The sequence below is a fragment of the Sinocyclocheilus rhinocerous genome, unplaced genomic scaffold, assembly GCF_001515625.1.
Source record: "Sinocyclocheilus rhinocerous isolate Xijiao unplaced genomic scaffold, SAMN03320098_v1.1 scaffold753, whole genome shotgun sequence".
Lineage (NCBI taxonomy): Eukaryota > Metazoa > Chordata > Actinopteri > Cypriniformes > Cyprinidae > Sinocyclocheilus > Sinocyclocheilus rhinocerous.
In genome coordinates, this window is record NW_015655991.1 from 925,937 (window position 1) to 942,326 (window position 16,390).

Genomic DNA, 16,390 nt, shown 5'->3' on the forward strand with positions numbered 1-16,390 from the left:
TTTGTTATACGGGAATTTTATTTAGGGCTCCACTGTGCTTGTGTTGTAAATTTACGTTGCATTCGATTTACTGTTTAATAGACCAATATATTTGTTTATTAAAAATTTATTATTCATATCGATTTTTCAATTAATTCAAAATGTGTCTCCATACATCAGTAGTTTTCAGCAGTTTTCGTCAAGACTAGTGAACAATCACTCAAAAATGTACGTGCACTGAAAGTGCAAAGCGGCCCCTCTTGTTATGCAAATTCAATTTCATTTAACAGACGCTGACGCACAATAACACTACCATTCAGTAGCGCAGAGACACAAACCCAAGCAGAGAAAATTTAATCTAGAACTCATATTTTTTCACGCTCTCGTTACCCATAACTGCAGCGTCACACAGTTGGTCGGGATAGATCAACGGGAGGTATTTCCTTTCACTTGAGAAAGAAAAGCGGACAGCACACGGACAGACAGAGACACCGGCGCGCTTGCTTCTTACGTGACGGCGACCGGCTTCAGTTATTCGGTGAGATATTGAGCTACTTATCCTTTGCTCACAAAGACAACATTTTGGCACGATTACCATACTGTGAAAAGCGATTATGTAAACAAGTTTGTCGGCTAGTGTCACCGTGATGTCCTTTCTGTGGGCTGTGGGACATTTGTGCTACGCGTTATGAATACTTTTTTTGTTTAAAGGCTGAAAACCTGGTGTCTTCAATATTTGTAATCTACTTATTTTCAGGCACATGTTGATTAAGGCATTAGTATGCAATGAGCCTTGCTGTAAATAAAATATCACTGAAAAATACAAATGCTGACCGCGGGAGGCAGCTCTGCCAAAGTTAACGAATAGCAATTATTATTTATATTATAGATTAATTATTTAGTACAATTGCATCATCATTAGTTTTTTTTATTATTATTCTTTCAGGATGAGAGTCATAGCCAAGTGTTGTATAATCAGCCTTGCATATGTAATGAAATTTAATTAAAATTGTACAATTGAAAATTACACTGGCATATAGCTGAAGCAAAGACAACATTACACAGTGACATTTTATAATATTCCACACTGATTATTAGTAACATCATCTCAATGCTTTAAACATAAATTGTGTAAAATTATTAAGGGATGAAAGTAATTATTTTATTTATACATTGACAGAACCCTCATTTATCTCGCTTATGGGCGCAACACAGACCGAGCCAACCCTGAAGTTGGGTAAGCTGGAAATGGCACGCCAGAGGCTGCTACAGCGTTATGAGCACCAGCCCTTTGTCTCCTGTCTAGCTGGACTCTACGGCTGCCAGTGGAGGCGTTACCAGCTCACACATGCTCAGCCTGGACACTGCTGCTGCTCTAAGGTGCTCTCATGGTAACTTATAATGCACATGCTGAGATCATTTAAAAATAAGCTGTTAACTTAAGCAAGTTAACTTGATCAAAGCAAATATGCATTGTCAACAATGACTGGATTGTCATCTTCGAACAAATCTATTGTAATCGATAATGAATTTCGTTTTGGGAATGAATTAAATACCTTTTTTACCAGATTTGAATCAATAGGTACACATGTCAAATGTAATGAAATAATAGATACTGTGGCTCCATCATCATCAGGAAAGTGTTATATCATCATATCATCATCATCACAGTAAGAGGAAATTTTGATGCAAAAAGAGTACTTCACAAAAATTCCTTACTACTGTATGAGGTTTTGTGTCCTTACATGCCCATGTGTAATTATTCTAGTAATATTTAGGTCATGTTGAAAATGCAATGATAGTAAGCCAGATATTTATGCATTATATAATGGCTTAAAAAGGCTTAACTGTCTTTAATCTTGCAGCTGGAGTGTGGCAGTTTTGCTCTGATCGTTCTGACATTTTGTCTCAGTCTGGTGTTCCTGTACTTCTGGAGTGAAGCACAGAATGACTACAATGACTTTGACTGGTTTGTGTCATACATAAAATATACATTTTAGATTTGTTATTAACTTCCATTATTAATTACTGTTAATTTTGTTTAAACAAAGTTGTTTTCCAACCCGAAACATTTCTTTAATAGTTCAATAGACAGAATGACAATGGCACATATACATTTTTTAAAAGATCTCTCAACTTAGGTAACTTAACTGGAATACACTAAAGTAATATTTCTTCTGCTTTGCCTCCAGGTTTAATTTTGGTAATCTGGGCTTCTGGTTTCCATGGTCCATAGTTTTGTTGATTCTTGCTGTTTTTTTGTTCACTTATGTTGCTGTTCTGCTGGTATGTGCTTTAAGAATTGTAATCTTTTTTTTTTTTTACAAAACACAAAACCCCACAGTTAAGAAATCACTATTATAGTTTAATGTTCTCCATTGTGACAGATTAAATGTACTTATTGTATCCTAGTTGTCAAGGTTTTTTTTTTATTTATTTTTTTTATGCATAAAGTCTCCATAGGAAGTTACTAAAAGGTCCATCCGATAATTTGCTGGTAAGAAATATGTTTACATTCACAGCTGCTGGCAGTTTGTCTTCTCTCAGAAGGCCAGAGATTATATTTACACTGGTGTCACAAGGTAATTTCATCCACATCTCGTCTATGTAACAAACTAAAAGAGACTTTATGGTTTATACTTTTGAATTGATGGTATCTCTTTTGATAGATCGGGATCTTAGTGACTTTGATTCTCTCCATTGTGGCCTCATCTGTTCTCACAGATTTATGGAGCAAGGAGTGGATGACTGTACTTTTATCTTTTCAGGCATGTTTACTATCATAATATTAATATTGAAGCACATAACTGTGACATTTAAAGTTCTCCATTCCCATTTGTCAGGTAACTGCTCCATATCTACACATAGGTGGTGTAGTTTTAATGACTCTATTATCTTGGCCAATAGCCTTGCATGTCTTCCGTATCAATATGAGAGGTAAGGATGAGTTTTTAGGTATAATATATTTCCAATATCCAAAAGGAAATATCCTTTTTTTGAACCACCCTGATGCATCTTATGTCACAGAAAGTGCATATTTTTATGGTGAATTCTCTGCCTGTGTCTGTTTCAGTGAGAGGGATGGCCATCATTGTGCTGTACATAACTGTTCTAGTGACTCTGTTCTTGGTTCCTCTGGGCATGTATTCCCCCTGCATTAAAGAGAGGAGCAGTCTGGGATCAGCTCCTGCTTTAATTGGACACAGGGGAGCACCAATGGTACACTTCGCTATTCTTCTTAGGCTTTTCAACCTTTGAATATTAATGTTTTTTTCTATGTTAATATACTTTCTAGTTTAGGCAAGGCGCCCCAGGTGAATAGGGTAAAAAAAAAAAATAGATATTACCATACTTGAATTACAAACATGTTATGTTTAAATATGCAAATTAAGAAATGTATTATTAAATATGCACTAATTTACATACATTTCCAGAACAGAAATCTGAACACTGGAGCCAGGTTCAAAATTCTTGTTTCATTTTGTTGACATGTTAGAGTTAAAGACTTATAAAATAGGGATTTTAGATATCTCCTTTTATCGCTCCATAAATCAGAAAATACTGCCAACAGCTAGAAGAAATTGTATTTTGTTTTAGGAGTAAAGTGTTGTATAAAATCAGGAAAATTATATATTAATATACACAGGAGTAAAACAAAAAATAAAAAAAATAAAAGCCTGGTTTATTTGGGAATTTATGTCTCAATGCATGAAAAAGTCTTGAAGTCTTTAAAGATATGTATTGTAATTAAAATCTACAAATGCAAATAAGTGCAATAAAATAAACACTTTCCACTTATTTCCACTAGTATGAAAAAAAATCACATTATGAAAGGCCAAATAACCCAAAATCTTAAAATTAACCAGTGCATGAAAAACGATGTTTTTGCCTGTAGTGTCTTGGGTTAATGTGATAATTTGACTCCTAGTTCAGTATTTCTCAAACAATTATATCGATACTGTAGCAGTACATAATTGATCAAACATGCAATGTGCCATGTGCAGACTGAAAAAAAGCAACCCCTTTGTTGTATCTTCTCTCAGCTTGCCCCTGAAAACACCTTCATGTCTTTTGAGAAGGCATTGGCTGCTGGAGCTGATGGTCTGGAGACCGATGTAACTATCAGGTCACTTCTTTTACTCCAAAGAAGCTCCAAAGCAAGCCTATTTTATTAATGATGCATCTATATTTGACCAAAAAGTCCTCTATAACATTGTTTTGTCTCTTGCTGCAGTTATGATGGAGTTCCTTTCCTCATGCACGATAAGAACCTACGCAGGACAACTAATGTAAAAGACGTGTTCCCAAACTGGACACACACCTCACCTGCCATGTTTACGTGGAGAGAACTGCAGAGTCTCAATGCTGGATCCTGGTTCTTCTCTGTAAGTCTTCAGGATGCTCTTTTACTCCTGAAAAAATTTGTTGTTATCTTACATTAAACAAAGGGTATTTCAATTATTATTTCCCACTCAGCAAGACCCCTTTGGAACAGCTTCATCTCTGAGCCCAGATGAGCAATTGCAAGCTCAGAATCAGTCTGTATGCACACTGAGGGACTTCCTGGATCTGGCTGCTCAACATGGGAAACTAGTGATCTTTGATCTGTATCGGCCGCCCAGGGGTCACCCTTATAGAGATGCCTGGATATCCCGCACCCTAGACGTCATCCAAAACGACTCATCCATTCACTCCAGTCAGGTGTGCCATTACACTGTTACATTTTGGGGTTTACTCTGATAAATAAAACAATCTAAGGGTCTTTTCCTAAATAAAGTTACTCTCGTGTAGATTGTGGTCTTTATGAAGTTTCTATAAATTATATATTATACATGTCTGTTGTGTTTTTACCTAGGTATTGTGGTTGCCTCCAGAGCTCAGAGAGTTTGTACAAGAAATCGACCCAGAGTTACAGCAGACAACAGCTGAACTAGCACCAGTGGAGGAACTTCAGCTCAGACACATATCCAGACTCAACATCCATTACAGCTCCATGTCAGAGAAAGAAATCAGGTTCTAGTAGATGAGCTAAAATTAAAATTATACATATATGCAATTATGGAATGGAGCGTGGAATAAAATATTCAAATAATTATCTAACTTATTAAATTACTTTGTTTAGAATCATTTATGCATACTGTATAAGCAAGGATGCATTAAATTTATAAAAAATCGATCAAAATTGAAAGTAAATTTATAATGATAAATTAAATTGTTTCAAGTAATATTACTGTTTTTACTGTATTTTTTATCTAAATGCACTCTATATATACAGTCAAACCAAAAATTATTCAGACACCAGATATAATTTTTGATATTTTTTTTACTAGTGGGTGCAGGATACTATAGTTCATTTATGTAAGTGAGGATAGCAAAATAAAGTAAACTGTGACATATTATACCCAAAAATTCTTCATAGAGTGGACTACCAGTAAAATTGATAAAAATTTGGGACCAAAAATTATTCAGACATTTTGACCTGACCATGTTTTGCTTAAGTGTTATCTGACATTATGAAGATGAATTTGTTCTGACACAGTTTCTGAGTTCTTGTCATATTTTATTACCAATTTCTAAACTATAGCGAATAAACTGTGAAAATGTGTGAAATGTTGAAAAATTTAAGGGGGTCTGAATACTTTCCGTACCCACTGTATATACACACACACCTTTGAATATATATATATATATATCATACATTGGGATAAATTGTATGTGACTTTTTATTGATTACAGAAAATACGCTGCTGCTAACATCAGCACCAACCTGTATGTGATCAGCGAGCCGTGGCTGTATTCTCTTGCCTGGTGCGCAGGGGCTCATTCTGCTGCCACTAATGCTGTTCACATCCTCAAGAACCTGCAAAGACCGCTCTTTCTCATGGTAAATGACACACATCTACAGTTCTCAGGGATTTGTCCATCCTGTTTTTTTCCTGTGGTTTTCCTCTGTCTCTCACAGACACCGGATGAGTACAGGTTTATGTGGACTCTTACTGACATCACTTCCCTTATTCTTGTCGTGATTATCTTTGTGTTTCACTGGTGAGTCTAAGCACAGAATTTACCACATCTCACTGTGACAGTGAACATGTAGCTGCAGTCCGAAATCACTCTGTAGTCCATACAAAAGACACTATTGTAGGCTGTTAATGGTGATGTATTTGCAGGTGGAGGGAGCGTGGGTTGGCTCTCAGTGTGGACAGCAGTTCAGTAATTGAGAGTGGGTCCTACAGACAGTTCAGGACAGGTAAGAGGCATTTAATCTTTTAAACCACCTCTTAAGTCAAATGATTGAATTATTATTTGAATAGTTCACTCTAAAATGAAAAATTGCTGTAAATTTACTCACCCTCAAGTCATCCAAGATGTAGATGAGTTTGTTTTTTCATTGGAAAAATGTACATCAAAATACTCGCCAATGGATCCTCTGCAGTGAATGGGTGCCATCAGAGTCCAAACAGCTGATAAAAACATCACAATAATCCACAAGTAATCCACACGACTCCAGTCCATCAATTAAAGTGCCCCTATTATCCCATTTTGAATATTGCCTTTCAGGCAGTGTGTAATGTAAGCTGTATGTGAATGTAAACGATCTGCAAAGTTGCAAAGCCGAAAGTGCACGATAAATAAAGATATTCTCCCAAAAGAAAGAATCGACTCTGAACAGTCTAAACGAGTCATCAGTAATTCGAATCCCATGGCTACATGTCATGGGGAAACACATTTGCATAATGCCCACCTATGTTCTACGTTTACCGGCCGCGCCGCAAACAACTTGACCCACCCTCAAACACTGTACTGTAGCTTGTGTGTGGTTAACATCATGTCGATGCTGTGCAAGTAAATTTGTTTTATTTTCACTTCCAAAAGATGAAGCTGCAAAGAATCAGTGGTTAAAATAAAATGTTTTCCACTGTACCGCAGCAGTACAACCCCAATCTTTTTTTGTGTTCCCGTCATTTGACTGGCAACTGCTTCTCTAATCTCGGGAGTTCAATGCAGGATTCACAAAACTCTTGCTCTTGAAAGATGGCTCAGTTATGATAAATAATAGATGTTTATATTTTCTATCGAGCATTCAAAATACGAAACTATAGCAATGGGCGTATCATTTCTGACACGCGCTGTACGCGGTAGACCAATCACAACAGACTGGGCCATCTGACCAATCAGAGCAGAGTAGGCTCACAGAAAGGAGGGATTTAGAGAGATTGAATCTTAGAATGGCTTCGAACGAATCGTTTGAGAATCGCTGGAAAACAAAGTGATATTAAATGCGTATCTTGAGAAAACGAAAGCGTTTTTGACCTTGCATGCATGTAAACCTATTGTAGGAGACTCCCAAAACAATATTAGGAACCTTAAAAATGGCATAATAGGGCCACTTTAATGTCTTGTGAAGTGAAAAGCTGCGTGTTTGTAAGAAACAACTCCATCATTAAGGCATTTTAACTTTAAACCTTTGCTCCTGACAAAATATGAATCCATAATAGTGCTTCCTACAGTGAAAAAGTCCATCCCCTGTTGTCCTCTCACTTCAAAATCCACTAACATATTTGTTTAGAACTGTTTTCACTTGTAAATGGTGCTTAATCTTTGCATAGTTCTCTCCTCATTCAGAGGAGATGACATTTTATTATGGATTATTAGCCAAAAGCAATGGTTTTAAGTTAAAATTATGGATTTGTGTCTTACAAACACACAGCTTTTCACTTCACAAGATATTAATTGATGGTAGTCGTATGAATTACTTGTCCAGCTGTTTGTACTCTCATTCTGACGGCACCCATTCACTGCAGAGGATCTATTGGTGAGCAAGTGATATAATGCTAAATTGCTCCAAATCAGGATTCTGGATGGGCTGAGGGTGAGTAGATTTTCTTTTTTGGGTGAACTATTCCTTTAATCTGAATCTTCAAGACCATAACGCTGATCATGTTTCACATTCCCATGAACAGAGATGAATGATGTGTGGTCTTTATCCAACATGAGTGCCTCTGACAAGCAAGAACCATCTCTTTGAAGTGCCTGATGAAGTGTTCTGGTTCATATTTAACCCCTTATATAAAAAAATAAAACTGTAACTGATGTTCAGTTAAGCCAGTATAAACCACTGTTTATGTGGTACATTGAAATCACCCTTACAGTTTATAAATTGTAAGTGTTTGATCACTAAATGACAGACAAGCAGGCTGTCTTCATGTGATATGATGGGATACATACAGTTAACAAATGCTTAGTTCTAGTGACTAATCTTGCACCTCATTTGAATTATGGCCTTTTGCAAGCCCCAGGTTTTATCAATGCTACTGTAAAGGTTTCCATTTCAAGCATGAATGGAAATATTTGTCATGTCGATGAAACTGATGTTTCCTTCACTGAAATATTGGTGGATCCATTGGTTTTGTTTAATCTCAAGTGGTATTTAAAATACATGTCATGGTTTTGGCTGAATCATTACTCCTAGACAATAGTGTAAGAATCCAAGAGGTCATAAATCATTTTTATGCTAACATTTGTCCGTTTTGTCTCGTTCTAATTTAATACAGGTCTAATTCAGTATCATATTTAAGCCTCATAAGATCATTCAGTGTAATCACTTTTTGGTTATTGCAATATGTTTAACTCATACTTACAATCTTGTTATTTTTATTACTTGAATAAATCTTGTGTCTGATTAAATTCTGGCAAGAGCATATTGTTTTACACTGAGTTTTGCAAGAAACTACAAAACTTTACACTAACTACAAATTGTGTTGTTATTAAGTAAACCTATTAAAAATATTTTTTGTTAATTGAAATAAAGCAAAATAAAATATAATTATTAGTTGAAAAAACTTAAACTAAAAAATGGGAAATGTTGTCATGGCAACTTACTGAAAATAAGTTGAAGTACTAAAATAAATTAAAACTGAAAAAAAGTTAAATAAAAATATATTAAAAAACAATGACAAAAACACAAAATTACTTAAAAAAAAAAAAAAAATCGAAATATTAATAATATATAAACAATATTAAAATAACACTGATTACAAAATTTGACAGTAATTTATAACTAGACCTATTTTATAAATAAAGGGGTTCATGTCACGCGTGTTGCATTCAAAGGATCTAATTGTCAAGTGATTGATCATATGATCGTAAATCATTGATCAATAAATATAGCACATGTCATGAATCTTATTAAAATAGCCAAGCTATCTCATATGTTATTGTTTTATTTATAAACAGCAGCTTCCAACACAAGAAAATTGGAATGACCAGAATTACGAACTAGCAATACAGTACATACGTTCTAAAAAAAAAAACGAATAAATAAATTGGACAATGTCCAATCTTGTGTATAAATTACAATGATTGTTGTCATATAACCGATCATTTAATTTATAAGACACATTCTAATATGCATCTCTGAAATACCTGGTCAAGCATTTACAAAGGTAATAAAGTAATACTATTCAGAAAAATTAAGAGGATATATTTTTAGACTGAATAAAATTTTGTTATCATTTGGTTAAAATGAATCATCAAATAATTTCATTAAATTAATTAATGTATCAATCAGTTCAATAAGTGCTGACCTAGAGGTCAAATATGACCAGGAGGAGAATCTTGTACGTTTTAAGCTAAGGAGCAAAACCAAATTCTGCAACATTTCCATATCTTTATAATGCATTTAATTGGCAAAATGAGATGTGCAAATCATTCACAAATTAAATAACTGAAATCATGAACTTGATCTGACTTAATAGACTTTCAATTTGGTATCACAGTAAAAACCATACGAGGGCCTAAAACTTAAAGGCAACAAGTGTTTTTGACTGTCAATTTATCATGTTCTTCATTGACATTAAAAGACTGAGAAATGCTATAAAATAAATTAAACTCGCAATTTACAATTAAGGCTCGAGCATGAAAAAGTAACAACACTAATGGCAGATTCAGTTTATCTTCATGTATCAAAATTATGGATCTAGGATGTAGTAAGAACTGAGTCTGTGTGCTTATAAATAAACAGTGCACTATTACAAGCCTTTCATGTTACTTATTATTTACACGTGAACTGCGCTGCTTGGTCATGGTCGTCAACATCTGACTGATGTAAGACGTGAGAAGATCGTCCATCTTGTATCCCTGTGAGTAGTAAGGAAAGTCAGTTGATAAAGTAAGCCACACCGCAAACTGCATGACTTTTAGAAAGGAATAGCTGGTGCATTTGCGTCACCAAAGTACCATGGTATTACCATCTGATACCATCACTGTACCACCACAGTATTTTATGAAAGGGGTGACTCACCAGTGAAGTCTCACACAGCAGTTTGCTGCCTCTAACCAGGTTACCAATGGTAATGTGGAAATAGGTATGTCCACTACTCCAGTTAGAGATTTTGGTGAAGGGATGTGTGCCCAAAATGTCCTGCAGACAGATGAGTAAATGTCATTCAAACAATATTCAAAGGTTTTTACAAAAGGGCCTAATGAGACATTTTTGGAGTTTTTGACTCAAAAGAGGGAGGTGGCCACTTTGCGTTAGTCTTTATTTATGTTACTGCAAGGTAAGTGTAACATCAGCATTTAAATATGAATGCTAAAATGCTAAAATAAAATACACTACCAGTCCAAAGTTTGGGGCCAGTATGATTTTTTTTTTTTTTTTTTTAGTAAAAATATACTTTTATTCAGCAAAGACACATTAAATAAAAAATTGACAGTAAATTGTTACAAAAATAAAAACAATGCTGTACTTTTGAACTTTATATTCATCAAATAATCCTGGAAAATGTATCACAGTTTGCACAAAAACATAATATGTATTAAAACAGAAAACAGTTATTTTAAACAGTTTTTAATAATATTTTACAATATTACCAACCAGCCTTGGAAAGCACAAGAGACTTCTTTCAAAAACAGAAAATCTTACCAACACCCAAACTTCAACAGTAGTGCACATAGTAAAGTTTGTACTTTAGGCTAAAATTACAATATATTAAATCTGCCATTTACATACATTGTTCTGTGTAAACATACCTTTGTTTTTGGGTCAATGAGAGTAACACCATGCTTGTTGATAGCTATCAAGAGGACTTCTGGGAAATTTGGATCTGAGGATTGCTGTGGGACAAAATCAAACATCATTAAACCACACGGTCAGTGCGTTTTACACAACATAAGAAATCAAATTCTAGAATCGAGGACAAGGTCATTTTGTTTGCTCAGTATTTAGTTAATTCAACAAACTTGCCTTGACTTCAAAAAACGCAGATCCAAAAGTAGGCCACTTGTAAATGATTTCCAGAAACATCAGTTTTGCTTCCTCTCGAGATTTCCCTGAATGCTTATTGAAGTACGTAACGACAGGCTGTAGAAGAAACAAAGGCACCCTTCACTGCATTCACTTGTCATAAATGGATGTATGTATGTAGCAGGACTAGTGTTGCTCACTCACCCGTTTCCAGTCGTCGGGCGACAGCTGATGGATCATGTCCTGAGGGACCAGCTCCTTCAGCATCTTGGTGAAGTTATGAAACTGTGATTTGTCCTCTTCAAACCTCACCCTGTAAATGAGCGCAGCCAGCTGGAACGCCTCTTCAAGAGAACACTTGTGGTAGCCCCGCAGATACTTTGGGAGCTCCTAAAGACAGTTTAGTATAATGGAGGTGTCACACAAAGTGTTTAAAAGGGAGCTTGAATTCACAGATTGAGTACAAAGAGAGAGTTTTGCACCTGGAAGTAATGGAAAATGGAGTCAGCCATGGGATCTTTGCCTGGAATGGTGTTGGTCCACAGTTTCTTCATGAAAAACACTTGGTAGGTCAGTGAAGGCACTGTGCCTACAAAACCAACAGAATCATTAAGGCCTCTCATGTCTACACTCAATATATTGATCATTTTAATGAACAATACACATAATCACCATCTTTCACAGCTCTGGCTTTTTTGATCCAGTCTGTCAGATGTCGAACAAAGTCAAAGAAGAAATCTCCTTCTGGCACACTGATCACCTGAAACGTTTAACCCAATATTGACATATCAAATAAGACATCTTACATTAAAATACACACACATACTGACAACTAACTGCTGACTACAGGACATGTGTTTTAAGAAACTCTCAGGAGAAAGCTGTAACATAAAAATCACCTCCTGGGTTATTTAGTGTGTCATAACTTCATACAGAACACCTTCATCTCAACTGAACAGACATTTGACAGCTCTGTAGCCTCACCTTGTCAGAGATTTTGACAAACAAGCTGAAGCCTTCAGAAGATTGGAGCATCATTCTGCCAGTGATGTTCAGACAGAAATCTTTGGCTTTTGTGCTTGATTTAACTTCAAAAGCCTATTCATAAATAAATACATAAATAAAAAGACACTATTAGACGCACAGTGTGTTATGTGGGGAGTTCATTTTTAGCATGTATACAAACAGTAGGGGGCAAAAAGCCTGAGACTACTTGTGTAAATCAGGTAAAACAACGTTTTCTTTACTTGAACCAAAATTAACCTTACTGAAATAAATTAAAATATAAAAAGCTTTAACTTATTTTATTTCAGGTAGTTGCAAAGGCAGCATTTCCCATTTTTAGTTTAGTACTAGTACTAAAATATATAAAATATTAAAATATAATAATTAATATAAAAATAATAAAGTACTAAAATAATAAAAACTAAATAAACAAAAATTAATAAATACAAATTAATTACAATATAGGCATATTAAAACAAAACTTTAAAAAATAAAATTACTAAAACAAACAAAAATTAAAGTAAAAACAGAACATTTAAAAATAAAATCTAATTCAATATATTAACAAAACTATCGTTGATACTAAAATAAACCTGGTGTAAATGCTTCTAATGCACATTATATTGCCATAACAATTTAACGATTTGAATTAAACATAAACAAATGATCTACCGGTATTTATATATACTTTTTCTTTTTTATATCATAGACATGATCGAAAGAAATTCTGGAAAATATATATATATACAGTATAACTATATATAATATTAAATAATTTCTCTCTCTCTCTCTCTCTCTCTCTCTATATATATATATATATAATGTAATTTTAATATTTTAATATAATATAGATCGCATCCAAAATAAATGTTTGTGTTGTTTACATAATATATGTGTGTGTACTGTTTATATGTATATATAAAATACACACACGTGTATATATATGTTATATAGTAAACAATTAAAATTTTTTATACTTTCAGAATATTACAATTTAATGTTATTATCTAAAATTCACAGATTTCTATATACATATGTATTTGGTGTTTGTAACTAAAAAAAAATGCAGGCCAGATTTCAGCTATATTTAAAACAAAAAGGAAATGAATCTCTGGAGTCTTGAGTCTATTCACACTTCATCTCTTTTCTGCCGTTTTCTCCAGAAGCACCACATAACTCTGTGCTTAATTGAGGATTCAAATGAGGTCAGAGCACAACGGGGCGTTCTCTCGGTTTCCTCAAGCATAAATAAACACAGCCGGGCATGAGAGAGAAAGAGAATATCACCCCCACAGGAGGCTGGATACAACGTACACTACAAGTAACAGACGCTCGCCTAGAGTTAACATGAAAACTCTCACCTCATCAGTGTCATCAGGGAAGTACACTTTGTGAAAGATCTGGGTCGTTTTGTGTTGAATGGCCTCCACTTCTACAAGGTGAGGAGGATACTTTCTGGATCCATTTCTGTCCGTGAGGAAAAAATGTTTTAAGGGAATTCCATGCAGCATTGGAGATAGATGTTTGTATGTGCTGCCTGTGAGAGTTACCGCAAGGCTTTCTGCAGTCTCTGCATGCAGTCTGGGGCGACTGGATGATGTTTCTTGGATTGCAGGAACTTTTGGACATGAGGAAGCAACATGTTACTGGGAGGAAAAAGCCCAGTGCAGAGCCAGAGCAGCTCCCAGCCCTTCTCCTCACTGTATCTGAACACACAGAACTGCTGTCAGCTGACTCATTAGTCAACAACAATGTTAACATTGTTAAGGTAAAGCAGCTTTGGTCATTTGCAAGCTAACCACTAGGGGACAGACTGATACAGATTTATGAGCCACATTAACGGTTTTCACAGTCTGTGCGTAACCTGGGAACAAACATTTTCATGCACAATCATAATTTATCGAAACATTTGCATGTATATTTAAGATAAAATTGAAAACAAAATCACACATATGCAAAAATAACCTTAGAAACATTTTTAAAAATGTTAACATTAACATCTTATAATTTGTATAAAATTAATAGTAAGAATATATATATATATATATATTATAGAAAATATTTTTAAAATAATAATGATAATAATATTAATAAAAATAAAATTAATAACAATAATAACTGTGGTATACACAATTTGTTTATATAATTTAGTAATAATAATAATAATATAAAAGTACATATTATATATAATTAAAAAAAGAATGATATATTTGCCAATTATATAAAAATAATACAACATTTATAATATAATATTATCATTCAAAAAATATTTGTATTACTTTAAAAAGTAATAAAATACTTTTTAATAAAGACTTTTTAAATCCTAAAATAAATAAATAAACATAACAGACTAGATTATACACTGTATCAGCTTCAACTGGGAAAAACCTACTTAACATTATTCTCGGTCAGTTGCTTGATGATCTGACAGAAGATTTCATCCTTCAGAGGTTCAGCCTTTAAAGCTCCCTCAAAGATCTGATCAGTGAGCTCATTGACTGAACGGCTCCTCTTCGAGGGGTAGTCGCCCATGTACTTCATGATAGGTATGACAGAGTCAAGGGCCATAATGAGGGAACTGCAGTTATAAAGTTAACACTATTAAATGCCCAAATGTTATAAAGTTAACACTATTAGATGCAGAGGATATCAATAAAGGCCTGGCAGGCATCCTGGGACAGCTCTTCATGATTGAGGACTTTTTTCAGCAAAGGCTGTTTGAGAGGTTCTCTGGTGCAACACCACAGTTTATCCTTCCCTTTGCCTTTATTGATGATCACACGACTCAGTGTGCTCTTGGAAGGCAGTCTAGAGGATGGAAAGATACCAGGAAATGTAATGAATCCAGAATTTAATAATAAAAAAAGGTAATGCAATGAAATTAACATGCACAATGGTGAAATATGTGACCCAGGACCACAAAACCAGCCTCAAGTGTCAATTTTTTTAAATGGAAATTTATACATCATAAATGTATACATCACATCATTTATACATCATACTGAATAAATAAGCTTTCCATTGATGTATGGTTTGTTGTGATAGGACAATATTTGGCTGAGATACAACTATTTGAAAATCTGGAATCTGAGGGTGCAAAAAATCTAAATATTGAGAAAATCGCCTTTAAAGTTGTCCAAATGAAGTTCTTAGCAATGCATATTACTAATCAAAAATTAAGTTTTGATATATTTACAGTAGGAAATTTACAAAATATCTTCACGGAACATGATTTTTACTTAATATCCTAATGATGTTTGGCATAAAAGAAAAATGGATAATTTTGACCCATACAATGTATTTTTGGCTATTGCTACAAATATACCCCAGCGACTTAAGACTGCTTTTGTGCTCCAGGGTCACATATAATCATAGGTGTGGTGCATGACACAAAGATATTGTGCAGTTAGGGTTAGGTATAGCCATGGGTGACATTTGACTCTGGAGTCAGGGGGGCAAGAAAAAAAAAATCAATCAGCAGTCAATCCAACACAGTCAAGAATAACTTAAAGAGGTTGCCACCGTTTAGTAAACTGTGGACTAGCTTTGGCTCTTCCTGCTGACTTGAATGGGGATGCTTTCCGTTTGTCAGTTGATGGCCTTTCATTTTTAACTAGAAATGTGCACGCTGCTTTTCTGATGTTCACTGAAGTTTTCCGTGTCTTTTTCCCGTGTCACTTGAAATGTTTCCGTTTTGAATCGTTGTTACCAAAGGCGAGACACGTGAGGAAAAAATAATGTTTCCATTTTGAATCGTTGTTACCAAAGGCGATACACGTGAGGGAAAAATAAACGATCCGTTGTGGGACTATATTCTGTCATAAATCACATACCATTCATTGCTGAACTTTCTACGATCTGTTACTGGAAATGAAATGAAATTACTGGTTGATATGTCCCGATCTCGAAAGTTTACACATGCTTTTGGTCCGTGAATTAGATCTCGCTCGGGACGCGCGCTGTCTGTGGAGGTTTAGCCAGGACCGGTTCCAGAATAAATCAATTTTATGTTCCGTCCATTGGTAATCACTGCTATTTCGAGAGTGAATCCCGCATAAATATGCAGATGTCATTCCCGAAACTTTGCAGGGTGTAGCCTATGTGTCCGAAAAACTAAAGTTTCATACAAATTCTGAATGGATTATACCCTAGAAAGTG

The 16,390-nt window shown here is 34.7% G+C and overlaps 2 protein-coding genes across 13 annotated transcripts in view; one reads left to right on the forward strand and one right to left on the reverse strand.

Moving 5' to 3' along the window:
* Nucleotides 1-233: 233 nt before the first annotated feature.
* gdpd4b (glycerophosphodiester phosphodiesterase domain containing 4b) lies at nucleotides 234-8,667 on the forward strand. 5 transcript variants are annotated; one of them, XM_016526244.1, is made up of 16 exons: nucleotides 234-517; nucleotides 1,160-1,359; nucleotides 1,845-1,948; nucleotides 2,172-2,265; nucleotides 2,502-2,561; nucleotides 2,649-2,747; nucleotides 2,823-2,916; nucleotides 3,053-3,198; nucleotides 4,023-4,105; nucleotides 4,214-4,364; nucleotides 4,456-4,680; nucleotides 4,835-4,992; nucleotides 5,716-5,863; nucleotides 5,942-6,024; nucleotides 6,150-6,229; nucleotides 7,944-8,667. In XM_016526244.1, the coding sequence occupies exons 2-16, from the start codon at nucleotides 1,180-1,182 to the stop codon at nucleotides 8,006-8,008; spliced, it is 1,770 nt and encodes a 589-aa protein (XP_016381730.1). In that variant the 5' UTR covers nucleotides 234-517; nucleotides 1,160-1,179; the 3' UTR covers nucleotides 8,009-8,667. The 5 variants fall into 5 exon arrangements, with proteins under 5 accessions (XP_016381730.1, XP_016381727.1, XP_016381729.1 ...); XM_016526241.1 differs by having other exon boundaries at nucleotides 5,716-6,024; XM_016526243.1 differs by having other exon boundaries at nucleotides 4,835-4,974; nucleotides 5,716-6,024.
* Nucleotides 8,668-9,520: 853 nt separating this feature from the next.
* Nucleotides 9,521-16,390, reverse strand: part of LOC107718980 (unconventional myosin-VIIa-like) — a 42,654-nt gene continuing 35,784 nt past the window's right edge. For all 8 annotated transcript variants that reach the window (XM_016526251.1, XM_016526254.1, XM_016526253.1 and 5 more), the window contains 12 exons: nucleotides 14,883-15,040; nucleotides 14,625-14,778; nucleotides 13,783-13,938; nucleotides 13,594-13,699; nucleotides 12,212-12,325; nucleotides 11,900-11,987; nucleotides 11,710-11,816; nucleotides 11,432-11,617; nucleotides 11,228-11,344; nucleotides 11,014-11,097; nucleotides 10,283-10,402; nucleotides 9,521-10,119 (listed from right to left, as the gene is read on the reverse strand). In XM_016526251.1, coding sequence (XP_016381737.1) covers nucleotides 10,027-10,119; nucleotides 10,283-10,402; nucleotides 11,014-11,097; nucleotides 11,228-11,344; nucleotides 11,432-11,617; nucleotides 11,710-11,816; nucleotides 11,900-11,987; nucleotides 12,212-12,325; nucleotides 13,594-13,699; nucleotides 13,783-13,938; nucleotides 14,625-14,778; nucleotides 14,883-15,040 — 1,483 coding nt within the window. In that variant the 3' untranslated portion in view covers nucleotides 9,521-10,026. The remainder of the gene's footprint in view (nucleotides 10,120-10,282; nucleotides 10,403-11,013; nucleotides 11,098-11,227; nucleotides 11,345-11,431; nucleotides 11,618-11,709; nucleotides 11,817-11,899; nucleotides 11,988-12,211; nucleotides 12,326-13,593; nucleotides 13,700-13,782; nucleotides 13,939-14,624; nucleotides 14,779-14,882; nucleotides 15,041-16,390) is intronic.